This window comes from Nerophis ophidion, linkage group LG24 (assembly GCF_033978795.1).
Source record: "Nerophis ophidion isolate RoL-2023_Sa linkage group LG24, RoL_Noph_v1.0, whole genome shotgun sequence".
Taxonomy (NCBI): Eukaryota; Metazoa; Chordata; class Actinopteri; order Syngnathiformes; family Syngnathidae; genus Nerophis; species Nerophis ophidion.
In genome coordinates this window covers 8,311,208-8,329,592 of record NC_084634.1, presented here as the reverse complement: position 1 = coordinate 8,329,592, position 18,385 = coordinate 8,311,208, and the positions used below count along the sequence as shown (strand labels likewise).

Here is an 18,385-nt window from a genome sequence, read left to right as displayed (position 1 = left end):
AGTGCGCAATTTTGACTTCTGGGGTTTGTTTTTTTATTAGATGGCAATTTTCGCCAGTCCTGATGTGTGTGTAAAATTTGGTGAGTTTTGAAGCATGTTAAGGGGGTCAATTTACAGCTCGGCTTTTCTGGATGTTGTTGATACATAGTGCTGTATTTTACTTCTTTATGTCTTTTTTTCAACCAAAAATGCTTTGCTCTGATTAGGGGGTACTTGAATTAAAAACATGCACCTGGGGATAGGTTGATTGGCCACTCTAAATTGGCCCCTAGTGTGTGAATGTGCGTGTGAATGTTGTTTGTCTATCTGTGTTGGCCCTGCGATAAGTTGGTGACTTGTCCAGGGTGTACCCCGCCTTCCGCCCGATTGTAGCTGAGCTAGGCGCCAGCGCCCCCCGCAACCCCGAAAGGGAATAAGCGGTAGAAAATGGATGAATCACTTGTTTATTTTTTAACAAGTTTTCAGTTATTTTTATATCTTTTTTTCCAAATAGTTCAAGAAAGACCACTACAAATGAGCAATATTTTTGCACTGTTATACAATTTAATAAATCAGAAACTGTGACAAGCAGCGCCCGCGACCCACGCCTTAGTCTAAGTCAGACCTACATAGAGGTTTTTGTTTCATGTCTCTACGACATTCCTAACAGAAGTTACAAGCAGTTTTGTCTGGGTTTTTTCCTAGGGGGTGCTAGTGCGCAATTTTGACTTCTGGGGTTTGGTTTTTTATTAGATGGCAATTTTCGCCAGTCCTGATGTGTGTGTAAAATTTGGTGAGTTTTGAAACATGTTAAGGGTCAAATTACAGCTCGGCTTTTCTGGATGTTGTTGATACATAGTGCTGTATTTTACTTCTTTATGTCTTTTTTTCAACCAAAAATGCTTTGCTCTGATTAGGGGGTACTTGAATTAAAAACATGCACCTGGGGATAGGTTGATTGGCAACTCTAAATTGGCCCTAGTGTGTGAACGTGAGTGTGAATGTTGTCTGTCTATCTGTGTTGGCCCTGCGATAAGTTGGTGACTTGTCCAGGGTGTACCCTGCCTTCCGCCCGATTGTAGCTGAGATAGGCGCCAGCGCCCCCCGCGACCCCGAAAGGGAATAAGCGGTAGAAAATGGATGGATGGATGAATCACTTGTTTATTTTTTAACAAGTTTTCAGTTATTTTTATATATTTTTTTCCAAATAGTTCAAGAAAGACCACTACAAATGAGCAATATTTTTGCACTGTTATACAATTTAATAAATCAGAAACTGGTGACCCAAACCTTGGTCTAAGTCAGACCTACATAGAGGTTTTTGATTCATGTCTCTACGACATTCCTAACAGAAGTTACAAGCAGTTTTGTCTGTTTTTTTTCCTAGGGGGTGCTAGTGCGCAATTTTGACTTCTGGGGTTTGTTTTTTTATTAGATGGCAATTTTCGCCAGTCCTGATGTGTGTGTAAAATTTGGTGAGTTTTGAAACATGTTAAGGGGGTCAAATTACAGCTTGTCTTTTCTGGATGTTGTTGATACATAGTGCTGTATTTTACTTCTTTATGTCTTTTTTTCAACCAAAAATGCTTTGCTCTGATTAGGGGGTACTTGAATTAAAAACATGCACCTGGGGATAGGTTGATTGGCAACTCTAAATTGGCCCTAGTGTGTGAACGTGAGTGTGAATGTTGTTTGTCTATCTGTGTTGGCCCTGCGATAAGTTGGTGACTTGTCCAGGGTGTAACCCGCCTTCCGCCTGATTGTAGCTGAGAAAGGCGCCAGCGCCCCCCGCGACCCCGAAAGGGAATAAGCGGTAGAAAATGGATGGATGGATGAATCACTTGTTTATTTTTTAACAAGTTTTCAGTTATTTTTATATCTTTTTTTCCAAATAGTTCAAGAAAGACCACTACAAATGAGCAATATTTTTGCACTGTTATACAATTTAATAAATCAGAAACTGGTGACAAGCAGCACCCGCGACCCACGCCTTGGTCAAAGTCAGACCTACATAGAGGTTTTTGTTTCATGTCTCTACGACATTCCTCACAGTTTTCCTAGGGGGTGCTAGTGCGCAATTTTGACTTCTGGGGTTTGTTTTTTTATTAGATGGCAATTTTCGCCAGTCCTGATGTGTGTGTAAAATTTTGTGAGTTTTGAAGCATGTTAAGGGGGTCAAATCACAGCTTGTCTTTTCTGGATGTTGTTGATACATAGTGCTGTATTTTACTTCTTTATGTCTTTTTTTCAACCAAAAATGCTTTGCTCTGATTAGGGGGTACTTGAATTAAAAACATGCACCTGGGGATAGGTTGATTGGCAACTCTAAATTGGCCCTAGTGTGTGAATGTGAGTGTGAATGTTGTCTGTCTATCTGTGTTGGCCCTGCCATAAGTTGGTGACTTGTCCAGGGTGTACCCCGCCTTCCGCCCGATTGTAGCTGAGATAGGCGCCAGCGCCCTCCGCGACCCCAAAAGGGAATAAGCGGTAGAAAATGGATGAATGGATGAATTAAAAAAAATGTTTTCATCACTGAAAAAAGGTTGAGAACCACTAGTGTAAAGAAAAAAAAAAAAAAGAAAAAAAATGGGAACTCGCCTTCTTGAATCATACCATTATTTTTGCAGTCACGTGAGTGCGGCAGGGGGCGGGCTTTAGTTTCGAGGCGGACCAATCGGAGAACTGCGCGGCGCGGACGAGGGCAACAGAGCGTCCAATGGGAGGCGAGCATGGCTGCCTATAAAAGCGGATGCTGGGAGCGGAGGACCGGGAGGTCGTCTTTGGGACTGTGCCGGCAAAATAGGGATCTTCGTGTCAGTGCCCGCTAGTAGTTGTAGCAGCCGCACTCAAAAGGTAAGGACTTTAAAAAAATAAAATAAAACGCTATTTGACAGAAATAGTTGGATTTGAAAGCGGTTTGTTTTTGACGCGGCGTTGATTGAGTGCACCTGTGCCGAGTATTGGAACGACGTCGTCCCCCCCTAAACCTCTTAACCCTCCGCCTCGGCCCGCAGGGAGCAGCCATGCCGTTCGGGAACACCCACAACCTGACCAAGATGAACTACGCCTCGGACCAGGAGTACCCGGACCTGAGCAAGCACAACAACCACATGGCCAAGGTGCTGACCGCCGACATGTACGAGCGGCTGAGGAGCAAGCAGACCCCCAGCGGCTTCACGCTCGACGACGTCATCCAGACCGGGGTCGACAACCCCGGTAAGTGAGGATTTACCGCCGCAGAAAGACCAGTGCGCGCCTATTAGTCGCATTACGGTGCCTCTCCCGCCGAGGGTCGCGGTTGCATAATGCAGACGGGATTTACGGTCCTTTTTAAAGACTATTTTTTATAATAATATTAATGTTAATAATAATTTACTTTAAACACATTAATGGACATAAAATGGCCGAAAGTGCGTCAGATACAGTGCCCCCCCCCCTTCCAACAAGTAAAATAAAGTAATAATACGATCAAATTAAAGTAATATGGATAGATAACATAAAACCACAGATTTACTTGCATTCGAATACTGCAATTTCAATATACAACAATATTGTCAAATACTTGTTCATAATTACCCTATGTCTGGCATGCTTGCCAACCTTGAGACCCAAATACTTATTGTCCACCATAATTTACAAATAAATTCCTTAAAATTCCTACAATGTGAATTCCTGGAATTTTTTTTCACATTCTGTCTCTCACAGTTGAAGTGTACCTATGATGAAAATTACAGACCTCTGTCATCATTTTAAGTGGGAGAACTTGCACAATCGGTGGCTGACTAAATACTTTTTTGCCCCACTGTATATATTTGTGTGTGTGTGTGTGTGCGTGACGAACGGCTTGCGACCATATCTGTTCTATCGTCACTTAAAAGAGCCGTTGGAAAGACTCTGGTCAGGAACCTCATTGGGGTTCCAGTCCTGTAGAGTGGAAATGCGCGAAGGCAGCTTGAGAATTTCGCATCTGTAAACGCTTTACGACGATTTGTAAAAGTCCTTGTTCACAAACAACCGTTCAAAAGACTTGACTTGTTCGTGAACGTCAGCATGGCAATGTGCGTATTAAAAAACTTTCGGGATGATTGTCCCTTTTTGGGGTGGCGGGGGTTGCTGGACCCTATCTTAGCTGCATTGGGAATTAATGTTGGGAATTATTGACATATTCAAGGCTCCAGCTACTTTACATTAAATATTTGACTTCTGAGTTTTAGGGGCGGGAATATTGTATACGTTTTGAGTATGCCATACATAAAGGTTTTCTTTGGTTAAAAACAGTATAAAACTCAAAAAGAAAAACATGAAATAAACATATAAGCGGATACGGATTTCTCCCCCCCTTGTTTACCTGTATCTCACCTTTTTTGTAAGGACCCGTCAGCGATCCTGTTCTGGCTCCCTGCAATGTTGGTCTGATCTTGAATGGGATTGTGCTGAAAATGTTAATTTTCCTGAAGGAACTCTTGAATGAATAAATAAAGTATTATCAATCTATCTAGCTCTGAAGTTGATTAACAGATTTAAGCGTTGTTAGGAAAAATGACTTAACACTTGAGTGGGAATCTTGTCTTATTTAAAACCATCAAGGCTCAATCATGAATCCATCCATCCATTTTCCACTGCTTGACCCCTTTGGGGTCGCTGGAGCCTCTCAGCTGCATTTGGAATCAATGTTGGGAATTGACATATTCAAGGCTCCAACTACTTTACATCAAATATTTGATCTATTTTTTGGGGGGAAAATATTGTATAATTTTTGATTTTGCCATACAAAAAGGTTTTCTTTGGCAAAATTGGTACAAAACAATAAAAAGACTTGAGTGGGACCCTCAAGGGTCTTCTGTCATATTTAAAGTGGTCAATGCTTGAACTTTTATAATGAATCAAAATAAAGTTAATTTTTTAAGGCTTCACATCAGATATTTGCCCTTACAATATTTATAGCTTAGTATTTTACTATTAAATATAAAACTGACAATTATTGACAAAGGCATATAATTAAACCCAAAACTTTATATCAAGGGATAGATCTGAAAATGTTCTAGAGATTCAAGCACTGAAAGTAAAAAAAAAAAAAAAAAAAGTGTCTCAGACCCTTTTGGGTCCTGGGATTTCAAACACCATTTTAAGGAATCCCCAAGGGTAAAAGCTGTTCAAAAGACTCAACTCGTTGGTGTAAATTGCAGTGAAACGAGTGTTAACAACAGCACATCAATTTTCTTTACGCAGCTGATAGGTATGAAGGTCACATCATTTTGACCTTCAGGAAGAAGCACCAACATTGTCAATGAGGGGACGGTTAGGCTCCGGCTTCCTGTAACCAGATCCAAAATGATGAACATAAACAATTCCGTTTATGTGAGTGTTTCAGTAGCGTTCATAAGAGAAAAACATATCAGTTGTTTATGTGAGCGCATTTCAGTAGTGTGAGTGTTTCAGGAGTGTGTGTGTGTGAGAGAAACAATTCAGTTTATGTGAGTGTTTCAGTAGTGTTCATAAGAGAAAAACATATCAGTTTATGTAAGAGCATTTCAGTAGTGTGTATGAGTGTTTCAGTAGTGTGTGTGAGAGAGAGAAAAATATTTTAGTTGAGTGTTTCAGTAGTGTGTGAGTATTTGTCGTGTGTGAGAAAAAAACATTTCAGTTAATGTGAGAGCATATCAGTAGTGTGTATGAGTGTTTCAGTAGTGTTTACCAGTATTTCAGTAGTGTGTGTGTGAGAGAAAACATTTCAGTTTATGTGAGTGTTTCAGTAGTGTGTGTGTGAAAGAGAAAAACATTTTAGTTTGTTTCAGTAGTGTGTGAGTATTTCAGTCGTGTGTGTGTGAGAAAAAAACATTTCAGTTTATGTGAGCATTTCAGTAATGTGTGAGTGTTTCAGTAGTGTTTATAAGAGAAAAACATTTCAGTTGTTTATGTGAGAGCATTTAAGTAGTGTGTATGAGTGTTTCAGTAGTGTGTGTGTGTGTGTGTGTGCGAGAGAAACAATTGAGTTTGAGTGTTTCAGTAGTGTTCATAAGAGAAAAACATAGTTTATGTGAGAGCATTTCAGTAGTGTATGAGTGTTTCAGTAGTGTGTGTGTGTGTGTGTGTGAGAAATTCAGTTTATGAGAGCATTTCAGTAGTGTGTGAGAGAGAAAAACATTTTAGTTGTTTGTGTTTCAGTAGTGTGTATGAGTATTTGTCGTGTGTGTGTGAGAAAAAACATTTCAGTTAATGTGAGAGCATATCAGTAGTGTGTGTGAGTGTTTCAGTAGTGTTTATAAGAGAAAAACATTTCAGTTGTTTATGTGAGAGCATTTCAGTAGTGTATGAGTGTTTCAGTAGTGTGGGTGAGAAAAAAACATTTCAGTTTGTCAGCGCATTTCAGTAGTGCGAGTGAGGGAATAACATTTCAGTTGTTTATGTGAGAGCATTTCAGTAGTGTGTGTAAGAGGTAATTCGGAATAATGTCCCTAACGGCCACAAAATGGGCGACGTGTGACTTACGTGTGCAGGTCATCCGTTCATCATGACGGTGGGCTGTGTCGCCGGAGACGAGGAGACCTACGAGGTCTTCAAGGAGCTCTTGGACCCCATCATCCAGGACCGTCACGGCGGGTACAAGCCCACAGACAAGCACAAGACGGACCTGGACTTCGGCAACCTGAAGGTATGTCACGTCCCTGAGTTGTCACCTGCTGTGAACGGACTGACCCCTGGGACCCTCAGGGAGGCGACGACCTGGACCCCAACTACGTCCTGAGCTCTCGTGTCCGAACGGGCCGCAGCATCCGTGGCTTCTGCCTGCCGCCTCACTGCAGCCGAGGGGAGCGCCGCGCCGTGGAGACTCTCTCCATCGAAGGTAAAGGTCGTCCTGGAGCCTGGTGGGCGCCCTCTGCTGGCTGCAAGTGGTAATGATGCCTTGTCTCCTGGCGCAGCTCTGGCTTCGCTCACCGGAGACCTGAAGGGCAAATACTACGCCTTGAAGAACATGACGGACGCGGAGCAGGAGAAGCTGATCGACGACCACTTCCTGTTTGACAAGCCCGTGTCCCCCCTGCTGCTGGCGTCCGGGATGGCCCGGGACTGGCCCGACGCTCGAGGCATCTGGTAGGACCCGGGCTTCGGCCTCGCGGGCGTCTCTGCAAAGACGGGTGGGACTTCACGGCAGTGGGTCATTCCGCAGGCACAACGACAACAAGACCTTCCTGGTGTGGGTGAACGAGGAGGACCACCTGAGGGTCATCTCCATGCAGAAAGGAGGGAACATGAAGGAGGTCTTCCAGCGCTTCTGCACCGGACTCACCAAGGTCAGGAACACGGACGACCTTCTGCCTCGTAAAAGAGCGTGGAAAGTCGTCTAGATTGTACTTGGTCTTGACGGAATGTTTCACTGGAGGATCTGAAGTCTTCGTGTTGATGAGGACCTAACGTTACGGTTCAAGAGAAAATTGAGGATGACTTTGGTGTTTAAAGGCCTACTGAAATGAGATTTTCTTATTTAAACGGGGATAGCAGGTCCATTCTGTGTCGTACTTGATCATTTCGCGATATTGCCATATTTTTGCCGAAAGGATTTAGTAGAGAACATCCACATTAAAGTGTGCAACTTTCGGTGCTAACAGAAAAGCCCTGCCTCTACCGGAAGTCGCAGACGATGACGTCACATGTTGATGACTCCTCATATATTCACATTGATTTTAATGGGAGCCTCCAACAAAAAGTGCTATTCGGATCGAGTAAACGACAATTTCGCCATTAATTTGAGCGAGGATGAAAGATTTGTGTTTGAGGATATTGATAGCGACGGACTAGAAAGGTAAAAAAAAAAAAACGCGATTGCATTGGGACGGATTCCGATTGTTTTTAGAGACATGTACTAGGATAATTCTGGGAAATCCCTTATCTTTCCATTGTGTTGCTAGTGTTTTAGTGAGTTAAATAGTACCTGATAGTCGGAAGGGTGTCTCCACGGGTTTGTTGACGCCAATGTCTCAGGGGAGTCGACGGCAGCTTTTCTCCGGTAAGAAGCGACCTTTTTTTAACCACAATTTTCTCACGGAAACCTGCTGGTTGACATTTGGTCTGGATTCATGTTGGCTTGACCGCGCTCTGATCCATAGTAAATTTTCACCTCCGGGAATTTTAAACAAGGAATCACCGTGTGTTTGTGTGGCTAAAGCAGTGGTTCTTAACCTGGGTTCGATCGAACCCTAAGGGTTTGGTGAGTCGGCCTCAGGGGTTCGACGAAACGTCTGCCGCGGAGGTCAAGACACACCCAACTCATCGTAAAAATAAAAACTTCTCCCTATCCGCATATTATGGATCCCCCCCCAAACAATGTTCCCTCTGATTTGCAAGGGTGTAATTTGTTGTGAGTTCATGCACTGTGTTGGTTTTGTTCTTTGAACAAGCTAGGTGATACTCATGCACGGTTCATTTTTGTGCACCAGTAAAAAAAACATACAACTTTGTCTTGAATAACAAAGAAAAAAAGCATTTTATTTTTCACTAAAGGGTTCGGTGAATGCGCGTATGAAACTGGTGGGGTTCGGTACCTCCAACAAGGTTAAAGGGGAACATTATCACCAAACCTATGCAAGCGTCAATATATACCTTGTTGTTGCAGAAAAGACCATGTATTTTTTTAACCGGTTTCCAAACTCTAAATTGGTGAATTTTGGCAAATTAAACGCCTTTCTGTTTATCGGTCTTGTAGTGATGACGTCAGAACGTGACGTCTCCGAGGTAACACACCCGCCATTTTCATTTTCAAAACATTACAAACACCGGGTCTCAGCTCTGTTATTTTCCGTTTTTTGGAACCTTGGAGACATCATGCCTCGTCGGTGTGTTGTCGGAGGGTGTAACAACACTAACAGGGAGGGATTCAAGTTGCACCACTGGCAAGAAATCTACCGCCAGACCCCCATTGAATTTGCCAGTGTCTGCACATTTGCAGACACTGCGAAGTGTTGTCGACAGAAAACTTAGATTCAAAGATTTTAGGTTATGATGCAAAACACCCGGTAGTTTACGATCTTTTGTACGGGTTAGTTAGGGACCTGTCTCCAATGCTAACTAAACATAAGTACTGTACGATTTAACGTGTATTAAGTTAGTAGAAAACTGGAAGTGTTGTCGACCGAAAACTTAGATTCAAAGTTTTTAGGTTACTATGCAAAAGACTCCACTTAGTTCCTAACTAAAGTAAAGTAGTTTACGATCTTTAGTACGGGTTAGTTAGCGACGTGTCTCCAATGCTAACTAAACACAAGTACTTTACAATTTAACGTGTATTAGGTTAGTAGAAAACTGGAAGTGTTGTCAACCAAAAACTTAAATTCAAGGTTTTTAGGTTACGATACAAAATACTCCGCTTAGTTCCTAACTAGAGTAGTTTACAATATTTTGTACGGGTTAGTTAGGGACATGTCTCCAATGCTAACTAAACACAAGTACTTTACGATTTAACGTGTATTAGGTTAGTAGAAAACCGGAAGTGTTGTCGACAGAAAACTTAGATTCAAAGTTTTTAGGTTATGATGCAAAACACCCGGTAGTTTACGATCTTTTGTACGGGTTAGTTAGGGACCTGTCTCCAATGCTAACTAAACATAAGTACTATACGATTTAACGTGTATTAGGTTAGTAGAAAACTGGAAGTGTTTATGTCTACCGAAAAGTTAGATTCAAAGTTTTTAGGTTACGATGCAAAAGACTCTGCTTAGTTCCTAACTAAAGGAAAGTAGTTTACGATCTTTTGTACGGGTTAGTTAGCGACGTGTCTCCAATGCTAACTAAACACAAGTACTTTACGATTTAACGTGTATTAGGTTAGTAGAAAACCGGAAGTGTTGTCGACCAAAAACTTAAATTCAAGGTTTTTAGGTTATGAAACAAAATACTCCGCTTAGTTTCTAACTAGAGTAGTTTACAATATTTTGTCCGGGTTAGTTAGGGACATGTGTCCAATGCTAACTAAACACAAGTACTTTACGATTTAACGTGTATTAGGTTAGTAGAAAACTGGAAGTGTTGTCGACCGAAAACTTAGATTCAAAGATTTTAGGTTATGATGCAAAACACCCGGTAGTTTACGATCTTTTGTACGGGTAAGTTAGGGACCTGTCTCCAATGCTAACTAAACACAAGTACTTTACGATTTAATGTGTATTAGGTTAGTAGAAAACTGGAAGTATTGTCGACAGAAAACTTTGATTCAAAGTTTTTAGGTTACGATGCAAAAGACTGCTTAGTTCCTAACTAAGGGAAAGTAATTGACGATCTTTTGTACGGGTTAGCATTGGAGACACGTCGCTAACTAACTAAACACAAGTACTTTACGATTTAACGTGTATTAGGTTAGTAGAAAACTGGAAGTGTTGTCGACCAAAAACTTAAATTCAAGGTTTTTAGGTTACGATACAAAATACTCCGCTTAGTTCCTAACTAGAGTAGTTTACAATATTTTGTACGGGTTAGTTAGGGACATGTGTCCAATGCTACCTAAACACAAGTACTTTACGATTTAACGTGTATTAGGTTAGTAGAAAACTGGAAGTGTTGTCGACCGAAAACTTAGATTCAAAGATTTTAGGTTATGATGCAAAACACCCGGTAGTTTACGATCTTTTGTACGGGTTAGTTAGCGACGTGTCTCCAATGCTAGCTAAACACAAGTACTTTACGATTTAACGTGTATTAGGTTAGTAGAAAACTGGAAGTGTTGTCGACCGAAAACTTAGATTCAAAGATTTTAGGTTATGATGCAAAACACCCGGTAGTTTACGATCTTTTGTACGGGTTAGTTAGGGACCTGTCTCCAATGCTAACTAAACATAAGTACTACACGATTTAACGTGTATTAGGTTAGTAGAAAACTGGAAGTGTTGTCGACCGAAAACTTAGATTCAAAGTTTTTAGGTTACTATGCAAAAGACTCCACTTAGTTCCTAACTAAAGGAAAGTAGTTTACGATCTTTTGTACGGGTTAGTTAGCAACGTGTCTCCAATGCTAACTAAACAAGTACTTTACGATTTAACGTGTATTAGGTTAGTAGAAAACTGGAAGTGTTGTCGACTGAAAACTTAGATTCAAAGTTTTTAGGTTACTATGCAAAAGACTCCACTTAGTTCCTAACTAAAGGAAAGTAGTTTACGATCTTTTGTAGGGGTTAGTTAGTGACGTGTCTCCAATGCTAACTAAACACAAGTACTTTATGATTTAACGTGTATTAGGTTAGTAGAAAACTGGAAGTGTTTATGTCTACCGAAAAGTTAGATTCAAAGTTTTTAGGTTACGATGCAAAAGACTCTGCTTAGTTCCTAACTGAAGGAAAGTAGTTTACGATCTTTTGTACGGGTTAGTTAGGGACCTGTCTCCAATGCTAACTAAACACAAGTACTACACGATTTAACGTGTATTAGGTTAGTAGAAAACTGGAAGTGTTGTCGACCAAAAACTTAAATTCAAGGTTTTTAGGTTACAATACAAAATACTCCGCTTAGTTCCTAACTAGAGTAGTTTACAATATTTTGTCCTGGTTAGTTAGGGACATGTGTCCAATGCTAACTAAACACAAGTACTTTACGATTTAACGTGTATTAGGTTAGTAGAAAACTGGAAGTGTTGTTGACCGAAAACCTAGATTCAAAGTTTTTAGGTTATGATGCAAAACACCCGGTAGCTTACGATCTTTTGTACGGGTTAGTTAGGGACATGTGTCCAATGCTAACTAAACACAAGTACTTTACGATTTAACGTGTATTAGGTTAGTAGAAAAATGGAAGTGTTTATGTCTACCGAAAAGTTAGGTTTCAAAGTTTTTAGGTTATGATGCAAAACACCCGGTAGTTTACGATCTTTTGTACGGGTTAGTTAGGGACATGTGTCCAATGCTAACTAAACACAAGTACTTTACAATTTAACGTGTATTAGGTTAGTAGAAAACTGGAAGTGTTGTCGACCGAAAACTTAGATTCAAAGTTTTTAGGTTATGATGCAAAACACCTGGTAGTTTACGATCTTTTGTACGGGTTAGTTAGGGACCTGTCTACAATGCTAACTAAAGTAGAAAACTGGAAGTGTTGTCGACCGAAAACTTAGATTCAAAGTTTTAAGGTTACTATGCAAAGGACTCCACTTAGTTCCTAACTAAAGGAAAGTAGTTTACGATCTTTTGTACGGGTTAGTTAGCGACGTGTCTCCAATGCTAACTAAACACAAGTACTTTACGATTTAACGTGTATTAGGTTAGTAGAAAACTGGAAGTGTTGTCGACCAAAAACTTAGATTCAAAGATTTTAGGTTATGATGCAAAACACCCGGTAGTTTACGATCTTTTGTACGGGTTAGTTAGGGACCTGTCTCCAATGCTAACTAAACACAAGTACTTTACGATTTAACGTGTATTAGGTTAGTAGAAAACTGGAAGTGTTGTCGACCAAAAACTTGAATTCAAGGTTTTTAGGTTACGATACAAAATACTCCGCTTAGTTCCTAACTAGAGTAGTTTACAATATTTTGTCCGGGTTAGTTAGGAACATGTGTCCAATGCTAACTAAACACAAGTACTTTACGATTTAATGTGTATTAGGTTAGTAGAAAACTGGAAGTGTTGTCGACCGAAAACTTAGATTCAAAGTTTTTAGGTTATGATGCAAAACACCCGGTAGTTTACGATCTTTTGTACTGGTTAGTTAGGGACCTGTCTCCAATGCTAACTAAACACAAGTACTACACGATTTAACGTGTATTAGGTTAGTAGAAAACTGGAAGTGTTTATGTCTACCGAAAAGTTATATTCAAAGTTTTTAGGTTACGATGCAAAAGACTCTGCTTAGTTCCTAACTAAAGGAAAGTAGTTTACGATCTTTTGTACGGGTTAGTTAGCGACATATCTCCAATGCTAACTAAACACAAGTAGTTTACGATTTAACGTGTTTTAGGTTAGTAGAAAACTGGAAGTGTTGTCGACCGAAAACTTATATTCAAGGTTTTTAGGTTACGATACAAAATACTCCGCTTAGTTTCTAACTAGAGTAGTTTACAATATTTTGTACGGGTTAGTTAGGGACCTGTCTCCAATGCTACCTAAACACAAGTACTTTACGATTTAACGTGTATTAGGTTAGTAGAAAACTGGAAGTGTTGTCGACAGAAAACTTAGATTCAAAGTTTTTAGGTTACGATGCAAAAGACTCTGCTTAGTTCCTAACTAAAGGAAAGTAGTTTACGATCTTTTGTATGGGTTAGTTAGGGACCTGTCTCCAATGCTAACTAAACATAAGTACAATACGATTTAACGTGTATTAGGTTAGTAAAAAACTGGAAGTGTTGTCGACCGAAAACTTAGATTCCAAGTTTTTAGGTTACGATGCAAAAGACTCTGCTTAGTTCCTAACTAAAGGAAAGTAGTTTACGATCTTTTGTACGGGTTTGTTAGCGACGTGTCTCCAATGCTAACTAAACACAAGTACTTTACGATTTAACGTGTATTAGGTTAGTAGAAAACTGGAAGTGTTGTCGACCGAAAACTTAGATTCAAGGTTTTTAGGTTACGATGCAAAAGACTCCATTTAGTTCCTAACTAAAGGAAAGTAGTTTACGATCTTTTGTACGGGTTAGTTAGCGACATATCTCCAATGCTAACTAAACACAAGTACTTTACGATTTAACGTGTTTTAGGTTAGTAGAAAACTGGAAGTGTTGTCGACAAACTTAGATTCAAAGTTTTTAGGTTATGATGCAAAACATCCGGTAGTTTACGATCTTTTGTACGGGTAAGTTAGGGACCTGTCTCCAATGCTAACTAAGTTAGATTCAAAGTTTTTAGGTTACGATGCAAAAGACTCTGCTTAGTTGCTAACTAAAGGAAAGTAGTTTACGATCTTTAGTACGGGTTAGTTAGCGACGTGTCTCCAATGCTAGCTAAACACAAGTACTTTATGATTTAACGTGTATTAGGTTAGTAGAAAACTGGAAGTGTTGTCGACCGAAAACTTAGATTCAAAGTTTTTAGGTTACTATACAAAAGACTCCACTTAGTTCCTAACTAAAGGAAAGTAGTTTACGATCTTTTGTACGGGTTTGTTAGGGACATGTATCCAATGCTAACTAAACATGAGTACTTTACGATTTTACGTCAGTAGAAAACTGGAAATGTTTGCTGTGGACGGAAAATTTTCATTCCAATTTTTTAGGTCACGATTTGGTAAAGACTCTGCATGGATCCTAACTGAAAGAAGGTAGTTTACAATTGCTTAAAACGCCAAGACTTTGGTCCAGGTTAGTTAGGGACATGTCTCCAGCGATGTTAAAAAAAAAAAAAAATGCGCAAATAAACTTTCTTAAAAATGTCTGTCTTCGTTGGCGTTTCAGATCGAGTCCTTGTTCAAGGACCGAGGTCACGCCTTCATGTGGAACGAGCACCTGGGCTACGTGCTCACCTGCCCGTCCAACCTGGGCACGGGTCTGCGGGCGGGCGTGCACGTGAAGCTGCCAAACATGTCCAAGAACGCCAAGTTCGAGGAGGTCCTCAAGCGCCTGAGGCTCCAGAAGCGCGGGACCGGTGAGTGACTGGTCTTGTCCCTTTTTGGCCTGGAGGCACTCATTGCCTTGTCCTCCAGGGGGCGTGGACACGGCGGCGGTGGGCGGAGTCTTTGACATCTCCAACGCGGACAGGCTGGGCTTCTCCGAGGTGGAGCTGGTGCAGATGGTGGTGGACGGCGTCAAACTGCTGGTGGACATGGAGAAGAGGCTGGAGAAGGGCCAGTCCATTGAGGACCTCATGCCGGCTCAGAAGTAGAACCTGGACAACCCCCCCCCTACCCTCCTTTGCCCGACAAACGTCCATCTGTCCTGGATTGCACTCCGCTTGTTGGTCTATTTAAACGTGTTCTGTAAGGTGAAGACTGATCCCAAATAAAGATCTGAAGAGAAGCTCCTCATTTCATCTGCACCACATGGACTAAAGTATTGGGACGCCGCTCCTCATCAAAACCACATTGTGTTCCTTAATTTCATTCCAATTTCGCAGAATTAATTCCTAACTTTGCAGGGTTTTTTCCGAGCATTAAGTCTGAATACGTTTCAAAACTCTAATCTAGACTTAAATTTATTTTTATTTTTTTAGGAGCATACTGGGTTCACACTAAATTGGCCCTAGTGTGTGAATGTTGTCTGTCTATCTGTTGGCCCTGCGATGAGGTGGCGACTTGTCCAGGGTGTACCCCGCCTTCCGCCCGATTGTAGCTGAGATAGGCGGCAGCACCCCCCGCGACCCCGAAAGGGAATAAGCGGTAGAAAATGGATGGATGGATGGATGGATACTGGGTTCTACCACAATTTTCTTTTTTTTTTTTTTTTCCCCTCAGCCTTATTAAATTTGAACAAGAAAATTACATTATCCGTTTTATTTTGGAATAAAATACTTTACATCAATGTTTAAAGTTTGGGGAAGTAAATCACGCAGAAAAAAAATGGTAAAACCAAGGGCGGTTTAGCTCGGTTGGTAGAGCGGCCGTGCCAGCAACTTGAGGGTTGCAGGTTCGATTCCCGCTTCCGCCATCCTAGTCACTGCCGTTGTGTCCTTGGGCAAGACACTTTACCCACCTGCTCCCAGTGCCACCCACACTGGTTTGAATGTAACTTGGATATTGGGTTTCACTATGTAAGGCGCTTTGAGTCACTAGAGAAAAGCGCTATATAAATATAATTCACTTCACTTCACACTTTTAAAAAAATTTTTTTTTTTTTTGCATTTTCCGATTTTAATTGGAGATAAACTGAATATCTCCAAAGGAGTCCGTTCTAGAACTATTATCCCAAACGTCTTCGTCATCAGAATATGTTCTAAAAAAACTCTTAACGTTCAATGGTTTAGACCCACGGTTCTCAAACCTTTTTTCAGCGATGTACCCCCTGTGAACATCTTTTTAAATCAAGTACCCCCTAATCAGAGCAAAGCATTTTTGGTTGAAAAAAAAAGAGATGAAGTAAAATCCCGCACTGTCATCAGTTTCTGATTTATTAAATTGTATAACGTTGCAAAATATTGCTCATTTGTAATGGTCTTTCTTGAACTATTTGGAAAAAAAACAACTAAAAACTTGTTTGAAAATAAAGTGATTCAATTATAAAAATCTCGACACATAGAAGTAATCAATTTAAAGTGTCCTCTTTGGGGATTGTAATACAGATCCATCTGGATTAATCAACTTCATTTTAAACATTTCTTCACAAAAAAAGAAATATTTAATATTTATGCAACATGTCAACACTGAATATTGCATTGTTGCATTTTACTTTCATATTTTGTTGAAGTATTATTCAATAAATATATTTATAAAGGATTTTTGAATTGTTGCTATTTAAAAAAAAAAATCTCGGGAACCTTTTTGGCTGAGAGAACCAAGAAGCCAAATATTTGAAAATGTATTTCCGTAAGAGCCACATAATATTTTTTTTAACACTGAACACAACTAAACACATTCATTTTTAAGTAAGACCAACATTTCATATCTCTTGTTTCTAAAAACATTGTTATTCTGAAGCTAAATATGGAGGGGGCGTGGCCTGCGAGCCTGCAGCGAAGCGGGATGTTGCCAGGACCGGGCTCGAAATCAGCGACAGGTGCGTAGATGGCCAAGCTGGGCCTTGTTATCTAATCACCTGTTGCTCTGTTTATAAGCAGCAGCCAGGAGGAGAGACAGGGTCGGGGCTGGAGCCAGAGCGAGAACGAGAGAGAAAAAGACAAATGCTGGAAAGCAACATAGAGACTTACTGAAAAATAAAACAATATTGTAACCCTGAAACCGGCTCTCTTGTCGGTGCTTGGTGGTCTGAAGAACCCCCAGGAGGGCAAGCCCCACACTAACCAATAATAAACAACTTATTTCTTTCCATTAACGCAACTTCTTGAACATAAAAATACATGAGAATGTTTTATATTTTGAACGTCATTTTTCATTACAAGTGGAATTATTCATTACTTATCGTGTTAAGCAGCGTCGGCTCAGATTTATCCGAGAGCCAGATGCGGTCATCAAAAGAGCCATAGGTTCCCTACCCCTGATTTAAACCATGGGTGTCAAACTCTGGCCCGCGGGCCAAATTTGCACGATGTATTTAATGGTACCGTCACTGTAGCGTGAACTACGTTTATTTTACGTGGTCGTATACGCTGTACGTCACTGGTAATGGTGTCCGTGGTTCCTCCTCAGCCACCGTACTTTCCCATTAGTTGTGTATATTAGGACAAGGCAAGCGCACAAATAGTGTTCGTGGACATCCTGATTTCCGACAACTCTGCTCTGACGTCATTTCAAAGTAGATGGGATGCAGCAATAGCGGTATAGCTCGGTTGGTAGAGTGGCCGTGCCAGCAACTTGAGGGTTGCAGGTTCGATTCCCGCTTCCGCCATCCTAGTCACTGCCGTTGTGTCCTTGGGCAAGACACTTTACCCACCTGCTCCCAGTGCCACCCACACTGGTTTAAATGTAACTTAGATATTGGGTTTCACTATGTAAAGCGCTTTGAGTCACTAGAGAAAAGCGCTATATAAATATAATTCACAATTCAATTCACAATAACAGAAGCGCGACGTAGCAGTGAGCAAACTCATCCAAAACATGGCACCACACCCCCTAAAAAGTACACCCAATGAGTGTATTTGCTTGTTTAGTTTTTTCTTTTACTTTTTGCATTGTGGCTGTTAGCATAGAAAAAGCCATAAATTAGAAGCACCGCTTTATAAGCCGCAGTGTACGAAGCGCAGGAAAAAAGTAGCGGTTTATTGTCCGGATTTTACGGGGTGTACATGTATTTTTTAATTTTTTTTACAACTGCAGAAAGGATTATAAAACATCCATCCATCCATTTTCTACCGCTTATTCCCTTTTGGGGTCGCGGGGGGCGCTGGCGCCTATCTCAGCTACAATCGGGCGGAAGGCGGGGTACACCCTGGACAAGTCGCCACCTTATAAAACAGTTCTGGGCAATTGTTCTCTGGTCAACAAGTCAAACAGTAAACAAGAAAATAACATTTACCTTGTTTATGGTGCTTTAAGGTCGAAATGTTTCCCTTTTCCTTGAAGTCTTCCGACGTCATTCAGTCACCACAGATATCTTCTATAGAGATGCCGCATCCACCGTTACTTCCTATTGGTGCTGACAAGTCGCAGTGGCACCATCTTGAACCGGTCTAGGGCTCCATCTAGTGACAGGATCAAAGAAGTGTCAGCACATTTAATCCAGCCTAACTTTCTAAATGATTAACTGAATTTTACGTTTTTTTTTTATAGCGGCAAAGTTCGTACAAGTAGTTATGATATTGTCGTATTTGAATATTCACAGTGGGATGAACAATAATACAATATTCAGACAAGCGGTAGAAATGGATGGATGGACTACTAGACAGGT

General features: G+C 40.8%; 1 protein-coding gene across 1 annotated transcript; it reads left to right on the top strand.

Annotated features, from left to right (window-relative positions):
- The first annotated feature begins 2,717 nt into the window (after nucleotides 1-2,717).
- On the top strand, nucleotides 2,718-14,905 carry LOC133542288 (creatine kinase B-type). Its single transcript, XM_061886279.1, has 8 exons — nucleotides 2,718-2,832; nucleotides 2,994-3,195; nucleotides 6,477-6,631; nucleotides 6,691-6,823; nucleotides 6,900-7,071; nucleotides 7,148-7,271; nucleotides 14,345-14,534; nucleotides 14,593-14,905. Exons 2-8 carry the CDS (start codon nucleotides 3,003-3,005, stop codon nucleotides 14,769-14,771), a joined length of 1,146 nt encoding a protein of 381 aa, XP_061742263.1. The 5' UTR covers nucleotides 2,718-2,832; nucleotides 2,994-3,002; the 3' UTR covers nucleotides 14,772-14,905.
- The last annotated feature ends 3,480 nt before the right edge of the window (nucleotides 14,906-18,385 follow it).